The sequence below is a fragment of the Drosophila santomea genome, chromosome 2L (genome assembly GCF_016746245.2).
Source record: "Drosophila santomea strain STO CAGO 1482 chromosome 2L, Prin_Dsan_1.1, whole genome shotgun sequence".
NCBI classification, from domain to species: domain Eukaryota; kingdom Metazoa; phylum Arthropoda; class Insecta; order Diptera; family Drosophilidae; genus Drosophila; species Drosophila santomea.
The window spans coordinates 18122607-18143042 of NC_053016.2; the positions used below are offsets into that span (position 1 = coordinate 18122607).

The 20436-nt window shown below is 45.5% G+C and overlaps 1 protein-coding gene across 2 annotated transcripts in view; it reads right to left on the bottom strand.

Moving 5' to 3' along the window:
• Positions 1-20436, bottom strand: part of LOC120447888 — a 73749-nt gene that overhangs the window by 45162 nt on the left and 8151 nt on the right. For both annotated transcript variants that reach the window (XM_039629519.2, XM_039629507.2), the window contains exons 2-7: positions 11481-12921; positions 10606-11305; positions 10429-10534; positions 8771-8917; positions 7668-7743; positions 7467-7596 (exon numbers count right to left, since the gene is read on the bottom strand). In XM_039629519.2, the coding sequence (XP_039485453.1) occupies positions 7467-7596; positions 7668-7743; positions 8771-8917; positions 10429-10534; positions 10606-11305; positions 11481-12548 (2227 nt within the window). In that variant the 5' untranslated portion in view covers positions 12549-12921. The remainder of the gene's footprint in view (positions 1-7466; positions 7597-7667; positions 7744-8770; positions 8918-10428; positions 10535-10605; positions 11306-11480; positions 12922-20436) is intronic.

Below are 20436 nucleotides of genomic sequence, written 5' to 3' on the forward strand. Positions count from 1 at the left end.
GTCATGAGCAGCTATTGTAGCCACCACAAGGTGGAGCTTGGGGGCGTTAGGCATTACATTTTCATAAAGTTTGTCTAGGCAGAGTAAGCCGTTTATTATTCAAACTCGATTTCCTATTTTTACTCGCTCTTTTAATTTGAGCGTATGCTCAAACAATCCAGCACACCTACACCCATATGGCACCGTTCTTTGACAGACACTACACGCTTTGAATGGCGGTAACCGGGACGTCCGTACTCCACCCACCTACCGCCTCCCATCCACTTGCCCCTCGCCATCACCTGTGCTATGCAAATCACCTTGGGGGCATGGTCGGGCAAAGCAATTTCGCCCGGCATTTTCGAGCGTTGACTGGCAAAATGTCTTCGGTTTCAGCTTGAGATTAAATTCTGCTGAACGTTGGCCAAACAGAACCAACAACGATGGGTCCCGGCCCCCGATTCACCTGTCACCTATCGGCACATCGATGTTTGTGGACAGGAAAAGGTGTTTTTAGTTTTATTATTTAGGTACAATTGGTACTCTAACGTTACATTGGAAGGCATTCGTGATATTTATCTTATGAGAACTACATAATACCCTAATATAGTTACAACTTCTTCGAAATCTTTTCCCATAGTCACCTTACAACATATGTGCGTACAAATGTAACAACAACGCAAAAATTAAGAACAAAACTTTTTCACACTTTTAACAAAGTTACAGTTAAGGACTTCTCACAGTGTACTTGTGTGGGTTTTTTCGGGTAATAAATGTCCCTGCCCCAGCGAAATATGAATATTGAATATGCCTACAGTCGCGGACTGAGCGGCTGAATAAACCGCAAGCGAGTGGCGAAACCATAACGCCTTATAACCATTTCGGCACTTTTCAGGAGGAACAGGCAAGGATTTGGGTGGCCATATAGGGGAACGAGAGACCGAAATTCCGGGAGCAAGACGACACCAGCATACATTGTGGATGAGCACTAATAAAGTCTCAGCCCTCGTCCTTTACAGTTGGCTGCCTCATTGTTTGACTTTGACTTTGCCACTACCTTTCACTACCAAGGACCTCCGCCCCCCGTTACGCCCTCTGTTCCAACCACTCTGCACACTCACAAATGTTTGCACAGTCACTGCTTTGTCCTTTGACCCCCGCAACTCCCTCCGCTGCTTCTGGCCAGCCTATTTATTTATGTTTATAATAGGATTTTTATCAAACTTTTCCCGAATTAATTTTGTAATGAGTATTTAAAAGACACTCGCATTTCGACAAACAGAGACAGGACACACACACACACACACACAAAGAGACCCGCAGCGCGCCGTTCTGGTGTTTGTCTTTTGACACGCCCGATGGCCACTCAACTTTTCGCCACCACGCCCCCACCGCCAGCACCGCCCCCATATCAAGGAGATGTCCTGGTCGGGTGGTCCAGGATGAGCAACCAACAGTTATGGCTGACGTCCTAATATGGGCCTCTTAATGGTGTCGGCATCAGCAGGGCTGACTTGTTTTACAGAAGTTTCCATTTTAGGCCCACTTATTTGGATGTGGTCTCTTAAAAATTATATTTTAATATGGGTAAAATTTAGATGGATATTTTTTCTTTTTCGGGATATCAGAATATTTATATTGTTGTTTATAAAACACGACTCGAATGGAATATTTTTGGACTCCTTAGGATGTCTTTAACCACATATGCAGTGCATATTATGCACATAGGGTATACTACAGTTCGTTCTTTCTCCTGAAGATTAGATTTCAGTTCTTCATATTCTCATTCGCACCAGCTACTTTTTTGTTTTGACTAATTTGCTGCAATGTTCAGTCATTATAATAATGCCGGTGTAGAGGTTTCGCCGAGATGTTACGAGTCCTGTTTTCTGTGCTCAGGGCTTGTGCCGAAACCGAACTAGATAATTGCCAAATATTTGCGTAAGTTGTCCGTGGTGCACCCATCTCATTACGGATTCAGACTGATGGACTGGGAGGGATTCGTCCGCATATTCGGAGCTTCGCGATGGCAGGCCGTAGATGTGCTTTGTGGACCACCCACTTTCGGGCGGGCAGTGGTGGTTATCACAAGGTATTACGTGGTAAGGGGCCCACCTCAAATAACTGCGGCTGTGGCTTTGCTTCATTTCACTGCCCAGCCGAGTTTTGAATAATTCCCTGGCCAGCCACTGCCTTTTGCACGACCCTCACCGGCCCTTGGATAACTATAAAGGCCCGCCTAATTTTGTCCAAATTTGCTGTTTAAACATGGCCAATTTAATTTTCGGCTGCAGACAGCGCAGCTTGCCAAAAACAGCCTGGTGGTTTCGCCGTTTTGCCGTTTCGCTTTTCGCTTTTTTTTTTGCCGGAAAGCAATTAGGTCTGTACGGAGAGTCAAGAGGGTTTCACGGTTTTGGGTCTATTAAAAAGCGCATTGCTCTTAACGCAGCCGAAATACTTTTGAATGCAGCTTGAGTCTGATTAAATCAGTTATGCAGCTGAGGAAATGGAAGGATAAGGGGTTGGATGGCGCCAGTGGTGAAAGTACCACTGTAATGCACATCCATGGGCAATCATTAAGGAAATCGCTTTGAAATGATGTGATGACTGCCACCGACTGCCGACTGCCGATTGCCGACAGTTGACTGAAACAAACGCACACCGAGAAAATGGGAAATGGGAAATGTGACAAGGGCAAAGACGACGAGGGCGAAGGCAAAAGGCAAAGGCGAAAGCATGGCCAACTTTTCAAAGCGTCATTAATCATGAAAAGTTGGGGCGGTCTTAATCCCTGGTCATGGCGTTATCCTTTGTGGGGCTGTCGATATTTGCCTGTGGTTTTTCCTCAAATTGGCGAACATGAAAATGACAAAAGTTCTCATCTCGACGGCTAGCTATGTATGTGTGTATGTATCTATCTATGTCGCTGGCGGAATTATGGTTTATCATATTTGTTTGGAATGCTTTCCATTTTCCCCCTTGTGGTAACCAAACACACACACACACACACACGCATAGGATCCCTCACACAGAGATGACATATCCTTTGTCTCATGCTCGTCCAAGTTTCCTGCGTTCCTTTTGTTTTTTACATACAGCTCCTCCTGTTTTTTGTTGTATTCTTTGTTTTGTGCGGCTCACTTGGAAATACTGTAAATATTTTTAATTCTTTGCCAGCGCCAGAGGGGCAGCAGAATTTTCAGCTTTTAAGCTAAAGCTATGAAAATAATTTGGTCCCAGAAATACTTGCGGCCGAGTTGGGTGCGGACGCCAGGCAGCAGGGGGCGTGGCCTGTCCATGGCTAGGTCCTTTGGCTGAATCGTGGAACTGAACCTGAGCCACAGCCTGAGCCTGAGACCGAGCCAGAGCCTGAGTACTGAATACTGAATACTGAGCCTGGGCAATTGGAATGCCTTTTGTGGCTCGCAGTAACGTTGTCGTGTTGATTAAGCCAGCTCCCAAAGCCAAAAGAAAACGCGTTCTGGCCAAGGGGGCGCATTGTTGCCATGTTCCCGCCGCTTTCCGCGTTTCCCGTGAACTGGTGAAATGCTGAAATGGTGACATGGTGGCTGCCACAAAGTGCCGCTGCAAGTGGATAATAACTGACGGCAACTATGCGCATTTGTTTTATGCAGCAAAGTAATGAAACAACAGCAAGAGCATCTACGCGCCCCACCAAAAATGACAACGCGACCGCTTGCCTCGGGCGGTACAACAACACCAACTAGTAGGGGAGCAGTACTGAGAAAAAAAATCCAAATAAACCACACGAAAGAGCTGTGAAAAACAATTACTTTTAAATTTGGGTGATGACTAATTCATTATGTTTTCTAAGTCATGTTACTAAAATATAATTATACTTTCCGCATTAAAAGGTCAAAGTATAGAACTGCCATAAAGCGCGAGACATTAAAAATCTTATGTAAATATTGATGATTGAATTTTTTCTTTTTTGCATTAGACAGCATATTTCCAGATATATACAAAATGCTTTGGGTAAATATTTGAGTAACACAAAAAAATGTATTCAAAACATAGCAATAAATACCATTTTGTGAAACTATTTATATATTAACCCATTTTTCGGAGCCATGGAGAATGATCTGAGTGCTGCAGACACTGAATAGATACCCTGCTATAAATATTAATAAGGATATTCAGCGTACCCATTATTCATGAACAAAGAACACACTGAAAATTCAAAAGGCAGTCGGTAAATGGAGTAATTATGCTTTTGTCTCTGTGCATCAAAGTTGCAGGATCCGAACGGCAAAAACATGGAAAAGAACCAGCAGCAGTGCAACAAACTATGGTTCCTCCCGAGGAAATTGCGTGCATAGTGGAAAAACTTTCTCGCCGGGTCGAAGTCAAGAGCGGCTTCAACGTCATCAGCTGGCTGAAGGGGTGGCAGGGTGGGTGGTTGCGAGGTTGGGGCGGTGTTTTCTTTTCGCCTATTCTGAGAGCCAGCACAAAGCAAAGACAAACAGCAGGGCAGGGCATAGCGGAGATGCTTTGTCATGGCCGCTGATTTGGTTTAAGAAATGCATAGCAGCATTCCACATTTTCCACTCGGCGCTCACAATGAACGCACCAGCAGGAAAAGCGCGAGAAAATGGGCGACCTGGGTGGGTTGGCTTCTTGGGCAGGCTGAGCAGGAATGAGCAGGAATGAGCAGGAATGAGCAGGACGAAGCAGGAAGCAGCGCTTAGTCGCCATTTTGGCCAGAACTGCGCTCGTGCATGCTGCAGTTAGCGCCTTCCCACGGACTGTGGTTCAAACCTTTGATATCCGATAGCGATTCCGATTCCGAAGCTATTACTGTCCAAGGGGTATTGCCAAACTTATCTGCTACGAATCAAAGTGCTTTTGGGTATTAATCCGCCTTGAAATATACACCTGCTCGGTGTATCAAGGTCGCTGATTCGCCTTTTTGCCATAGTATTTATATCTATCTTCGTTCCCCTTGAAGGCCAGCATGCCTTTCTATCCTTCGGATTCATGTCGCAGTTGCAGTTGCAGTTGCATTTACCTGGAAGCCATTATCACCCTTCTCTGCGAAACAGTTTCTTAATCTGATTATGGTTTTTTTATGTCCCTGGCTAACGACTTTCAAAGAGTTTGGATGCTAGCAAGGCAACACTCAACTTCACGAATTAGTTTCAGGTCGTCGTATTGGTCGACTGATAGCAGTCAGATTTAAATAATTTGTAACGGGTGTTTTTTTTAGAGGTATAGAACTTTAAGTTGGCATTACTGTTCAAGATGGCGACCGATTTAACAGCTGTCAAGTGATTTATTCTCAGTTTGGTTTGGCAATTCGTCATGCATGCTTACAAAATCCAACTCGTGCAAGAATTGAAACCAAACGATCATCAAGCAAGGCGTAGATTCGTCGAATGGGCCCAAAACGAGATTGCTGTTGTTCCCGATTTTTCATAAGCCTCCAAGATCTTGTGATTTAACACCGCTAGACTACTTTTTGTGGGGCTATGTAAAGTCATTGGTCTATGCGGATAAGCCACAAACGCTAAACCATTTGGAAGACAACATTCGCCGTGTTATTGCCGATATACGGCCAAATGTTGGAAAAAGTCATTGCAAATTGGACGTCCAGATTGGACTACATCCGAGCCAGCCGTGGCGGTCATATGCCAGAAATCATATTTAAAATGTAATGCCACAAGATTATCTTTCATGTCAATAAAATTCATGTCAATCGAATAATCCATCGTTGTTTTATTGCAATTTAAAGTTCTATACCTCTAAAAAAAACACCCTATATATGTAATACTAAGGTGCTTCACAAGTAATAAAAGTAAGCAATCATTTCAACTTGCTTGTATATCTGAAATCAGTTGAACATTACTTGTTTCTGAGCTCCTCTTAATATGTGATTCTAAGTTTCCTGGGAGCATCCAATTGCATAGATCCACTGTGCCAAAGCGTGCCGGCACACAAATTAGTTTTAACCAGCCCCTGTCACGCTGCGGTGAGCCCCATTGTGCTGCCACCGTCGTGGCTGCCGATTAAGTGCGTCTCCTTGGAAAAGGGCCAGGAGCACAAGGAGCACAAGAAGCACCAGGGGAGCCCAGCGATGGTTGGTACTATATAACCAGCACTAGAAGCCGGAGTCGCAGCTGCTGCCTGTTGACATTTCAGCGCCTTCAGCCAAAAGTTTGCACTGCCATCGCAGTGGGGAATCCCAAATTATCGGTCGGGGGACGGGGAGGGGGGAGGCGACTTCTAATCAACATCTAATTATATCGCTCTCCACTCTAATGAAGGTGAGCCAAGGCATGCATGATTGATGATTGATAATTACGGGGGCTGTCTGATGGACCAAAGACAACGAACATCAACGGGGAGGGCAACGACAACAGCAACACAAATCATGCAGTTCGCAAATCTCGATGTCAAAAACACAGAAGCCAATACTAAGGCACAGGCTGCTTGGGTGAACTGGGTGTGTTGGTGTTGGTGATGTTCGTGATGTTGGTGCTGTTCTTTGTTTCTGTGTTTGTGTGAGATGCAACATGTGATACACTGTCCTAGTTCCGCGGCAGTTACTGCGTTGTTATGCAACACAATGGCACACATAAACGCAGCAGGGGGTGGCAAAGTGCCGCTTCGGATGGGGTGTGTTGCAAAGGCATTGAGATCGAGCGCCAAACAAAAGCTGCCCCGAAAAACACTCGAAAAGCTGGCTCAAGTTGCGGTAAAACAAACTCAAGCTTAAAAGCGGCTAAATGTCCCAAACTTAAAGCTTTTTCTGTTAAATGCAACACAAGCTTTTGGGCCATCTGAGCTTTTCTTAAAGCCCTTCTATGGCCCTTAAATGTAACAGTAAAGCTTTGGTAACAGCAAATCATGGAGGTCCCTCAAAGGGGTTCCAAAAAACACCAACATTTAAAGACATCCAAAACAAATCTGGCTTTGATCATTCGGCAAAACTCAGATCTTCAACTCAACGGAATTAAGTTTAGCCTACCACCTATGCAGAATCATATGATCTACCAATGTAATATAATACATTACCAGCTTTGTCTTTTGTTTTTGTGCTTGTACTTACATTTCGTTAGGTATTCTAAATTTTGAAATATAACGAAACAAAACACAATACGCAACGTATTAGAAATGTGATTGCCATTATTATCGATTGGTTCTATTGAACACAACATTGAATACAGATTATAATATCAATGCATAAAAATGTATAATATCAGTTTGTGTCTTCGAATAATGCGTATTTACAATGTCTGTACTCCACAACTCAAGGATTATAACGAGGCGCATTTTATGTATTCTCTATCTGAAGCTATGCCTGATCACTTGTTCCATTAGAGTTATGTACGCTTAATATCTAAATGGATAACTGCACTGCAATACAAGCGGGGTATAAACGAACTATAATTTATATGGGATAAAGCATTTCGATATTCGGGCATCAATCGTATATGTAAATTCCTGAATTCCTGTAAGGCACTTACCCATATCATCGATTATCGGAGCCATACGCAAAGTGACTCCAATCAACATGAGGCACATGAGCAGTAACAAACAGGCGGTGGCAATTATTGTCCAGCGGGCACGCTGAGACAGATCATGAGGATCGATCACCTGGAAGGATGCATTCCATAAATGTTTTATTGCCACTTTGTGGAGTGTTTGAGTATTTGAGTATGACTCACCTTAACAACTTCTGTGTCCAAGTCCTGTACCAGAATTTTTGGTTTTTTGTGCCGATGTCGCTTTTTGTGGCGATGTCTGTGAATTGTGTAAATGAAGTTCGGGTTAATACATAAGAATATTTTAGTTACATTCTTCTGAATACGCTGATTTAATCAGCCTTAAGATTTAATTTATTTACTACTTCAAAGGCATACAAATGGAAATTGAATGAGGTTATTCTAAGGAAATTACTAGTTTGCTTGGAAAGCTATACATTGATTAAATGCTTGTAAGAGGAAATAAAGTTTCAGGTACTTGGCATTGCCTTTAATGCTATTTCATGATTATTTCTGGTAGAAATTTTGCACATTAATCTGTTTAGCTTGTGTGCCTGAGCGTCTCCCTGCTTTCAGCCACATATGTGAGCTCAACCTGCAGCAGAAGCTTAAACATATTTGCTCTATTTCCGTTTGGGTTTTACAAAACTTCCGCATTACAAAGCTGCCGCAATTTCCCCTACACCGCAGCCCCACCAACCCACCGACCCACCGTTCGCTACAAACAACATGGCTCGATTTTTGCAACGGAAGTTGCTCCTGGCTATGGGCGGAAAAAGGAGAGCGACGGCAGACATCGGACTGCTGACAGTCAATGTCATTGTGCCACCCAGTCTCCCAGTCACCCAGTCACCCACCAGCCATCCACCCAGTGAGCCAGCTAAGTCCCTTGTCTTTCCCTCCACAAAATAGTCGCACAAAGCTTGTCAATCAATTTTTGTCTGCTCAACGTCACGCGAACTTCCCAGGGGAAAAGTGGGCGGTGGCCAAAGGAGGAGGGCAACGCATTAGGGCATATTTGGCAATCACAATCGCCATCGCATCGCCAATCGGCAGGACATTTATTAGTGCAGCCCAAGGACACGGCCCGTGCTTTGTTGCAGCACCTGTCCGAATATCCTAGCTGTCGAACCGAGCCACCATTCATCCATCAGCTGGCCCCGAAACGCGCTATTATTTATGTGCTCCCCGATCATTTCTCAACTCCAGCCGATGTGTCTTGGCGGCTGAAAGGATTTAGGGGCATCCAGGGCGTGTGGGTTATAGAGACTCCGGTGGCCACTCACCGATGCTTTCGGCGATGCCGCTGATGACCACTGGGGACCATCTGCTCAAGGTCGTCGATTTTATCGGCATCGTCCAGGTCCAGGTCCAAGTCCATGTCCATGTCCAACTGCAGGTCGCAGGGCGAGTCCTCACCGTACGGGCATTGTCTGCGGATAATAAATCACATTACCTGCTATGACCTTTGATATCCAAACCAGATAAAAATGTCACCCTCATTTCAAAAAGAAAATATGTGCCGTTCGGATTATATCTATCCTTTCGAACTGGATTATGTAATTATGTACAACAAGTAAATAAAAACAAACAAGAGAGAACGCTATAGTCGAGTTCCCCGACTATCTGATACCCGTTACTCAGCTAGTGTAAGTGCGAAGGACAGTTTTTGGCGGTTTGTGGGCGTTAGAGTGGGCGTGGCCAAAAGTTTTTTGGCAAATAGATAGAAATTTACAAGACTAATACAAAAATGAAAAAATATCAAAACATTTTTCAAAAGTGTGGGCGCGGCAGCTTTGGGCGGTTTGTGGGCGCTAGAGTGGGCGTGGCAAAAAGTTTTTTTGCAAATCGATAGAAATTTACAAGACCAATACAAAAATGAAAAAATATTAAAACATTTTTCAAAAATGTGGGCGTGGCAGTTTTGGGCGGCTTGTGGGCGTTAGAGTGGGCGTGGCAACCTGAATCGACAAACTTGCGCTGCGTCTATGTCCCTGGAGTCTGTATACTTAATCTCAACTTTCTAGCTTTTGTAGTTCCTGAGATCTCGACGTTCATACGGACGGACAGACGGACAGACGGACAGACGGACGGACAGACAGACATGGCCAGATCGACTCGGCTATTGATCCTGATCAAGAATATATATACTTTATATGGTCGGAAACGCTTCCTTCTGCCTGTTACATACTTTTCAACGAATCTAGTATACCCTTTTACTCTACGAGTAACGGGTATAAAAAGCACGTTATAGTCGAGTTTCCCGACTGTCAATACCCGTTACTCAGCTAGTGGAATTGCGAACGAGAAATTTAACCATTTTTCAGGCACTGGAGAAAACAATAAGACAAATAAAAATAATTTTTTTTGGGCGGTTTGTGGGCGTTAGAATGGGCGCGGCAATGTTAATAAACAAACTTGCGCTGCGTCATGTTCCTGGAATCTGCATTTCCAATCTCAACTTTCTAGCTTTTATAGTTCCTGAGGTCTCGGCGTTCATACGGACGGACAGACGGACATTGCCAGATCGATTCGACTAATGATTCTGACAAAATATATACTATATATGGTCGGAAATGCTTCCTTTTACTTGTTAGATACCTTTCAAAAAATCTATAGTAAAAGGGTACTCTACTATTAACGTATATAAAAGCTGCAAAATCACGGAAATTGTTCTTTTAAATAACTAAAAGCACACGAAACATCCACATCGCTTTCTGTCTTTTAGTACTTCAGTTAGTTGTTGTTTTAAAAGATGCTTCTAACATTTTGACCAATTATTTATTATAAATGATTGCCTTAGTCGGCTTAACAAGTAGCTTTATTAATGCACATTTTTCCTAGCTAACCCCTTGAAAATAATTTTGTATAGGCAAGTTATTCGAAACATGAATCCGAATCCTTCGCAATCTACCGACTTTTCCCTTCCTTTTCCGTGACTTACATGGGCTGCTGCGTGTCCGGATTGATGGCGAGCACGTGCACATAGTGCTGGAGACCGCTGGGCGTGGGATAGACCAGTGCGGGATCCGAGCAGCGATGATGGCGCTCTGGGGGAGAAGGGCATGGAGGGAGGTATGAATGATTGAGGCTTCTTTCACTGCAGCTCGCTGTCACTTACTGTACTTCCGTTTCCGCCGGCGGTACTCGTCGTCGCTGCCCGTGCTCTGGGCCGTTGTCATTGCTGCGGAGGAGGGCATCGCGGAGGGCCTGAAGGCTTCGCTCGGCCTCTCCTTCGGCTTTGTGGCGCTGCAGCAGCCGGTGGCGGCCACACTGGAGCCGGTCGACGTTGAGGTCATCCGGTGTAGTTTTTCGGGCACCAGAGCCCTCGTCCTGACTCGCTCCACGCTCCCGTCCTCCATGGGAATCACCACGGCACTGGGATCCACGCCATACGGCGGTCGCACAGCCAGCAGTCCAGTGCTGCGGGACTTGCGGCGCTCCTGACTCGCGCTGCCCATTGCCGGGGGCGTATTTGCATAGCTGGGCGTGGCGTGCAGCGACTGTGAGTCGCTTTGCGCCAACACGGTGCTCACCGTCACATTGGCGCTGTCCTCCGACGTGTTCTGGCGGGAGAAGTACCTGGTGTAGGCCTCTGCACCTACCACGTTGAAATCCCCTGCTGCTCCGCTTTCAGTGCAGGATATCTGCTTGGGCAACAGACGCCTCCGCTGGGGAAGTGGAGCGGGTAGCGTCTCAATCTCCAAGGCCACGTGAGGTTGCAACTGCTGGTGCTGATGCTGATGTAGATGCTGCTGCAACTGCAACTGCGGCTGCGGCTGCGGCCTGGCCAAACTGGAGGGAACATTGATGTGCAGTCGCTGGGAAACGCAAAACCAAAAAGGTTGATTGTTTAACATAGGATGATCATTCTTTCAAGGAAGATCTTAAGTTAGACGGTATATTTTATTAACTGAGAAATGCAGAGACATTGGTGAATCTTTCAATCTATTGAACTTAGTCATTCAAATACCCGTAGAGCTGTGCTATACTTACCGCTTGTTGGGGCGACTGCAGCGGAAACGAGCGAACCACGTGCCTGGGGAAGATGGGGCTGCACTGGGCGCTGATGGACTTGGCCTCCAGGATCCTCAGCCTTTTGGCCAGTCGCGCCCGCTCTCTCGACTCCGCCTCCCCACCGCTCGCGGTAATCACCTCCGCTCCACCAAAGCTGACGGTGCAGCGGGAGCTACTGTAGGAGAGGCTTTCAAGGCTGCCGCGGAGCGAGGCGGTCAGGCTGTCGTCCGCCAGCGTGGAGCTGTGGAGGACTCCTCCGTGGGGCGTGGCGGTCACTGTGGCAGTTGCTGTGGCAGTCGTCGAGGTATTGTCGTGTCCGGAGATCGGGGGCAGTTCCGACTCGCCGTTGATCGTTGTGGAATGTTTGCCTGGGAGCTGGGCCTTCAATCTGAGCTCCCCCTCCGAGCTATTGGATCTCCGGTCCGCATCCATGTCCATCTGGTGTGCAGGCGTGTGCGTTTGAGCTCGAACAAGTAAGCTGTGGCTGTGCTTGTGCTGCCGCTGGGCTCCCGAGGAGTTGCTCAGCGTGCTGGCCAGGCTGTCCTCCAAGTTCTCCGGGCGCTTCGGATGAGATCGCTGTAAGCTGGCCACTGAGCCGGAGGCCTCCTCAATGTCATCCGTCCGGGTCTTGCCTTTTGTTAGGGCCTTGGTCTTCCCGCTACTAGTAGCTGGTGGTGAAGGCTGGTCCTGGTGGTCCTCCGGTGGCGGGGTGTCCTCCCTGCTGGAACGGCGACTTCCGCTGCCGAACAGTTTCCTGGGCAGAAAAATGCGACCGATGGACTTTCGCTTGCGCCGCTTCGCCTTCTTGTGCTCCTCGTAGTCCCGCTTAAGGGCCTGCATTTTGTGCTCCACCAGAGTGCTGAAGACAGCCTCGTAGGTGAGCGCCCGTTGGAGATCGAGCAGAACATCGTTGGTGGAGACGGCCTTGTCCAGTTTAGTTAGCAGCTGCAGGGACTCAGCGCCACTCCCACGACCACTGCCACTGCCACTACCACTGCCACTGCCCCCGCTGCCAGTGCCACTCTTGCTATCGTCCGCATCCGCCATGTTGGCCTAGTTGGATGGTGGGTGGCTCAATGGGCGGCTCAGGCTCGGGCTCAGGCTCTGGTGGTTGGAGGCGGTTGTTGCTGCTTTGGCTGCTGGTGTTAGCGCCTATTTGCATTCTACTCGACGCGTTGACACGTTGATCGGTTTGTTTTGTCGTCGGGGCTATGCTGGTGCTTCTGCTCCCGAGTCTTCGGCTCCTCCTTCTGGTGCCTGCCCGTCATCTGGGTGGCGACGTCTTTGGATGCGTCAGTGTCATCGCCGCCGCCTCCTGGTTACCTCGTTCTCGTTTATCTTCTCGTCAATTGCCTTTTCAATTCTTTCTCTTTTGTGTGTCACGGTGGCATCAAGTGGCGCTTAAAGGCGACGGCAGCACCTGCAACAACAAGAGCAACCGAACATTAGGGCGACTCTCCCACTCGATTCAATAGACAATCATCGCCCAATATCCTTCGCATAACCCTCCCCCCTTCATCATCACATTCAAGGACTCACAAAAGATGTAGCAGTAACTTGTGGCGCGGGATGGAGCACCACCGAGCCAGGAAGGACAGCTTGCCAATAGTTTTGCTCACTTTTCTGGCTCGGATTCGCGACTGCCTCCATTATGCATGAGTGTAGCAGATTTCAACTTGTTGCACGCACCTCCTCCCCCACATACACAGCCACTCATGCGAAAAGGACCCCACACACGAAAGGAAAGGCATTCGTGGCGCTCTAGTGGCACTCAATGTCGAGTGGTCAGTGATGACCTACATTTATTGGCCTGCTTATGGCCAGGTTGCAAAAGTATCACATTTAAATTAGGCAATATGATAAGAAAATACATAGAAAAGGGTATATAGTTGTAGTTTTATAGTGGTAAATTTCGGTAAATTCAAACGCTTTATTCATTTTAAATGGTTTTGTTGTTTCGCGTTATTGTACAAATGCAATGGAAGTATATTCCACGTATTCCGTGAGCTTCACGCCCCATCTCTCCACTGTAATATCCGCTGTAGGGGAAAAACAAAGCCAGGTGGACATCACTGAGTAGGGACAAGTGAATTGAGAGCATCGAGCTGTGACAGGTAAGTGGGAGTGCGAGTTGCTGCTAAAGCCTGGCTCCCAGTCGCCGGGCGAAATGTCGGTCTATATGTATATACATATGGGGGCTATGGCCGTAGGCCCGTGGGAAAATGGCAGCGAGAGGAGTCCCTTGTGGCCTCCAATGCGCTTTTTGCGGCCCTTCATTCTGAATGTATATGTATGCATACACACCGAATAAAGACCTACAATGGAAATGGATATTGTTTTCATTTCCGCAGTGCACAGTCGCTATTGCAATCTCAGTCGCATGCTCGTAAATGTCGACGCCAGCTGTGATGCAAATGGCACACAAAAGGGTCGCCACAATGGGCGCCATCAGCAGCAGCAGCGCCATCATCTAAAAAATGATTAAATGCAAAGTAGAAGAAAATAATGCCCAACAAAGCTCGTACACAACATGCAAAGGGCGGAGCAGCCCAGGGATTCTGAACACTAGCGTGTCGCGACTTTGGAAAACGTGAGGCAATCGCAATTAAACGATATGGTCTGGTAAATTTCAGTTAGCAGGATCAAATACTTGGCCCAGACGCACACACTTGCACACTGAAAGAATGCTCAATATAAAATGATAATATTCATAGAAATCTATGAATCTTTGTCATAAATCGCTCTTCTCTGCACTCTTCACTGTTATAGACATGAAACTTGCTTATTTTAATTTGATAAAGAGTGCCTTCTTTACTTGTTTTTGCTTTGAATTTTCCCCATAATTTTATACACAACACAAACAGTCGGAAAGCCGAACAAAAGTTAACATGAGACCTCAACGAAAATTGTATAATAACCTGTGATGCAAACAAGAACAGAAATCGAATTACCTCAACTAGCCAGTGAGAAGTTCAGCAAGTCACACAGGCATTCACCTTTATCCCATTGGGATTTGCCTGAAAATTGGCTTAAAGCCATTCACTGACCACCAAACAATTCCAACGAATCCAATCCTCAAAGTAAGAACGACAACAATAACAATTTTTGTGAGTGCACAGCCTAAGCGTCTTATCTCTGGCCCAAAACACAATATCCAACCAGCCAGGCGTGCAAACAATCTAGGCAAATGAAAGAGAGGCACTGCGTGCCTGGAAAAGAGAGGCAAGTATGCGTGGGCTGTGGAAAAGGGGCGGCATCGCAAACACACACGCATAAATCCAAACAAAGACCACATGCCTTATGGCCAGGGCCATTGGTGCGGTACTACGATACTACGGGGCTGCCTCCTTCGTCTCAGGCGGTACGAAAATAAATCATCCGAGGACATAAAACGAAGCCAGGCAAAAATTATAACTGTTGCTGCCACTGCCACTGACACTGCCACTGCCGCAAAAGTAAATAACAGTTAACAGCGGCAACATCTGCTGCTGGCCGCGGCAGCGGAAAATTCAACAGTTGTGCAGAAGCAGAGGCAAAGGGCCCAGAAGAGAGAGTCCTTTCTCCGCCGTCTCTCTGCGCAGCCGCCACTTCTGTTGGCCAACTTTTAGCATTAGCTGTTGGCACCGCTGTTAACGAGTCCTGCTTGTTGCTTGCGTATTCAAGGAATGTTTGCCACTGATGATCTCCCTGCGGGTGTGTGTTTATAATGGGTCATCTGAACTTTTTAGCCAAGTAGTTGACAGTTTTTTCCATTAGATTTATGTGATTGCATTCGGTAGCCCGTGCCAGCTGGTTAGCCCGGCTGGCAAACTTTCAGGGCTGCCGAGTTTGGTGTCAATGACAAGCTAACAAATGCGTAATTGGCGACACACATTGCCGGGTTTCGAGTGTTTTGAGTTTGCGTTGAACGGGTTTATTTTAAAACGGCACTCGAAAAGTTAGTGCTGGGAAATTGTGAAAACTAATCATAATTTAGTGTTATTTAGTTTCAAACTAACTACGCAAGGAGCTTATGTGTTAGTTTTTAGTTTCTGTCTTAAACTAGAATCCAATAAGTAATAGATTTATGTTAATATTTGTGTATAGCTTTCAGAAAGAATATTATTTTTTAGCCCATTGAAAACTATATATATTCTATATACATACTTAGATAGACAACTTTAAATGTAAAAATAAAATAAAAACAGAAAAAACTATAATTACTTAATTAATGGTTTTCTTTGAAATTATAAGGTAATTCACTCTCTGCTTATCTGCAAAATGTATGAACAAGCAAAATTACAAATAAAAATCCACATTCGCACGCGTCCATGGCGTATACGTGATAATCAAGAGCATTTCGGTTATTTGACGTTGGGCAACACCCAGCACACGGATGGCGCAAGTTCCACGCCCACCAGCTGGCGCATAAATATGTAATTGTTAATAATTTTGCAGCAAAATTACCCGGGTCCAAATCAAGAACGGAATAGCAAATGCAAATGGACGGAGTTGCAGCCGGACGGAGGAGTAGACCGGCCAAAACTCGAATACTTAAATTTAATCAACTTTCAGCTGCCCAGTGGTGTATACGCGATACTGGCAAGTGGCAACTGGATACTGGATACTGGATACTGCTGCTGATACCCCAAACTCTCGGCCGGGGGCGTTCAATTATTGACGCCCCTCTTCGCTGGTGTCCTTCGCACATTTTTTCGGTTCGCCAACCGATGCAGCCCAAACATAACAAAACGAGGAAAAGCTGTTCGGCAAATAAAACATGCACATGGCTTAAAACACATGACACCGAAACGAGAGACGTCGGACAAGCTAAAACGGAAAAAAGACACGAAAATAAAGCTGAACACAGCAGGCGTCCTTTCGCACACCATCTCACATTTCGCTGGCACTGGCACGACCTTTGAAATTAGAGTTCTGAGATGTGTACGTAAAGTTGGTGTGTTCGTGTGAGTGCGAGGACCAGAACAACACACATTCAAATGAGTCCTTGGCCGCAACGAGCTGCAGCAAAAAGGACCTCCCTGCCGCCGCACCGTCCATCAAGTGCAACTGCCGTGGCCCAGCAGCCATCACTGTGTCAGATAATTAGTGAAAACTGTCTGTGAAGAAATGTCTGTCTGTCGCCAGGTCCGTGGGTCCAGCATCAGCATCCACAGCCAACGTGTATATTCGCAGGCACATCAACATCCACATCCATGTCCATGTCCATGTCTATGTCCACGTGCATGTCCACGGCCCTGGCAATGGCAACAGCTGAAATTCAGAACATCTGAACATCAGAACGCCTGTGAAAAGCGAGAGTACCATGGGCGATAAAGGTCCAAGGAATCTTGAACTTTCTAGAAATAGCATAGAGATATTTTAAGTTAAAGCAGTTCAGTTGTGAAATTTTACAGTGATAAGGAGCGCAATGTATCCAATGCACTAATAAAATCTTTTCATATATGTAAAATAGTGAAACATATATTCAAAACATTTCTTATTTGTAAAACACTTATTTACTTAACTTTAGCAAAACCATATTCACTTGAAAGACTTGAGCATTACTATTAAATTTCTGTAAGTTGGTGCCCTAATGAATTTATACCTTTTCCGTATTTTGAGGCTGTTAAAATATGCACACCTATGCTAAAGCCCTTAACCAGCTCAGATGTCTTTCAGTCGATTTCCCACCACCAAATGAAGTAATTTACATGCAGAAAAATGAATAATTGGATGGATGCCCTGCAATTATTTCGTGCCAGATCCCATGGTGTAGCATTGCCTTTTGTGGAGAGCCTGAAATGCAGAAATGCAGGCTGACACTTTTATGACACACAGAATCGTATGTATGCCTTTGCGACACCCTGGCCGTGGTTGCTGCTGCAAGGAAACTCTGACAACTGTGGACACGGCCTCCTCTGCTCCACCCTCTTTCTCCTTTCTCATCTGCTGCTGATGTGCTGCATCAGCTCAAGTTCACCTATTCCCAAACTGCTGGAGGGATCTCGGGTTTTCTGACCTGACCTTGAACCCTGGCCCCAACTCCAGAGGCTCACGTGGCGTATGAGTAATGGTTCTGCCATCAGGGAATTCTGGCAGTGGAATGCGTTGCGTCTTGTTTATTTGTCGAAGACAGGTCGCACCGCTCGTATTTATAGAGCTTTCAAAATACATCAGCCAGATCGACTGGCCTGTGATTCGGCCTGGTTCAGCCGTCGATATCACACAAATCAAACTATCAAATGGAGATTCTTGTTTTTCGACGTCGGGGTTGATATAAACACACGATTCGAACTGAACTAAATATTTACACGTCGCTGGCTGTTTTCATTCGGTGTTTGCTTGCAAACCCGTCCTCCGCTCCTTCGACCGCATTTCCTTTGTGTTCCGTTCCGCTTTGCTCGACTCCGTCCGGTTTCAGTTCGATTGGTTGCGGCATTGTGCGTTTGGCATTTTTATGAATGGCCCACGGCTCCGGAGTCCCCAGCAAATTCCATTGTCTAGCCAACAACAGCGAACGGGGCGAAAGCAATTAAATATATACCTCCTTCTTTTCCGGGAAATTTTTCTGTTTAATTTACCCGCTGTCGTACAAGATGTACGCAGCGAACACAACCATATTAAAGGGAAATGGTCAAATATTGCGTATACGCATGGAAGCCCACATAATTGGAAGCTAGCTGTCCTTGTCCGTTGAAACAGAAAGGTCGTCGGAGGGAAAACGGAAGGTAATGGAACTCGCTTTCCATTAATTTCCACTGAAAGTCATGAGTACCTTTGATTGTGAATGCCCTTACAATTCGTTTAGGTCCATTGATTATACAGTGCGTTTTTAAAGGATATAACTTATTGCGTATTTTAACTCGAACTTGTAACAAACATAGCATCCACTTTGATATTAGACTGTACTTTTCCGTTCTACACATTTCTTGCTTGATTAAACTACAAATATTGGACAAAAACATTAAATTAATTGACAATTATATCTTCCTATCTTTCTATCTTCCTATCTTTCTATATTCCGATTAGAAAATTTCTAACCGAAATTAATACCAACAAAGTAAAACAAATTTCTAGGACTACAAAAGCCCATGTGCCTCCTAATCCTTTGCTCTGTAAATGAGCTGTAAATATCTCTTGAAGTCTAAAATAATCCCAGTCCCATGCTCACAGCATTCTGGCTAACCGTATCATTTTCTATAAGCCCTGAAATATGGGGCAATCATTTTTATTGACTCTACGAGGGCAAGATACTTTCGGCTCGGGGAAAAAGTTGCACTGCAGTATTTATATTGTTGTTTTAAAATTGGCCCTTGTTGCTGGCGCTGCTTTGGCTGTTATTGTGCCGTTGGTGTTGGTAATGGCGCCACATTTGTTCACGCTCCCAAGCCAAACAGAAAGCAGCAAGAGAGGGGGAAACAGGGGAAACGGGGGAAAGCGGTGGGGCAGCACTCAAATGACAATCGATTTGCGAACGCAAAGAGCGTAAATACAAATCAAATATGCATTACACAATTGGCCTGGCCAGGATTGGTTGTTGTGGCCGGACTGGTCGGACCTTGGCCCGTACTTCAAGTGGAGTCCACTGAAAGTTTCCCCTTTTCCCACCCTGTGTCCCAGAAAAGTTTTTACCACTCTCAGTTGCTGCTGGGTTTTTTTTTCTGGCAAGGCATTTTCCCATGTTTTACTTGCGGGCAATGCCCAAACACTTGTAAATTTAATGGTCCCGGCTATGAAGCAACATTTTCGACTTGGCCCCGCGAACGGAAAACAGAAGAATTAGGCGCTGGCAACATCTGCCATGGAAACTTTCTCACGCATTTTTAGTACTATTTAATTGCTGGCATTTAGCGGTCCTTGGAAAGGGGGGACAGGCGGTGCTGTGTGGTTGTGTGTGGGTGTTCGGGTGCTTTTCATCCGCTAAGCTATTTATTAGAACGCTAGCACACACACACACACTCACCGCGAAGCTGGCGAAATTTATAGCTTTTTATCGCTGCAACAAGTTTATCTCGTCTTCCTGCTAACGGATGCTCATTACGACCCCGGCCGGGATAAATGGGCAAATGGTTGAATGGATGGATGGATGATGGCTAATGAAACCCTGTGACTTCCCCCACAGCTACAGCCACAGCCACCGATATCCTGCTGGCAGTGGCAGTGCACAAAAATACTCAGTAATTCCAGAGAGTAAACAACATTTTTTTTCGCCCTGATTCAGCACGCTGCAAATAATTGTGAGGCCATCAAAAACAAGCAGTAATTAAGAAAATTCCATGAAATTACCCACGGATGGAATAAATTGCATTGGCAATTATGAAGTGCTACTTAAGTAAGATGACAGGTTACGAACAGGTAAAAATAAAATGACCAATATCAACTTCCATTGGCAGAAATCTGCTCGTCCAAAGTGCTATTTCTGATTCATTCATAGCTCTGCTGAAAGGCAATCAAATGTCATTAGAATATATATTATTTATTTATTTCTATGACAAAGAAATGTTCACTTTTCAACCTGTAAATAATGTCATTCACTTTAGATACCACCATTTATTTTTATACCCGTTACTCGTAGACTAGAAAGCGTTGAAAACATGTCCGCTCGTCTGTCCGTTTGTCCGTCCGTATAAACAGGTTGTTGATACTGAAGACCAAAAAGTTGTATCAAGAAGACTTTAAATCCAGCTATTGCAACTATTCACATTTATGGAAAATTAAATTTCATTTTTTTTTACCCTATATCCATTAATTATACCCGTTACTCGTAGAGTAAAAGGGTATACTAGATTCGTTGAAAAGTATGTAACAGGCAGAAGGAAGCGTTTCCGACCATATAAAGTATATATATTCTTGATCAGGATCAATAGCCGAGTCGATCTGGCCATGTCCGTCTGTCCGTCCGTCTGTTCGTCCGTCAGTCCGTCCGTCTGTCCGTCTGTCTGTCCGTATGAAC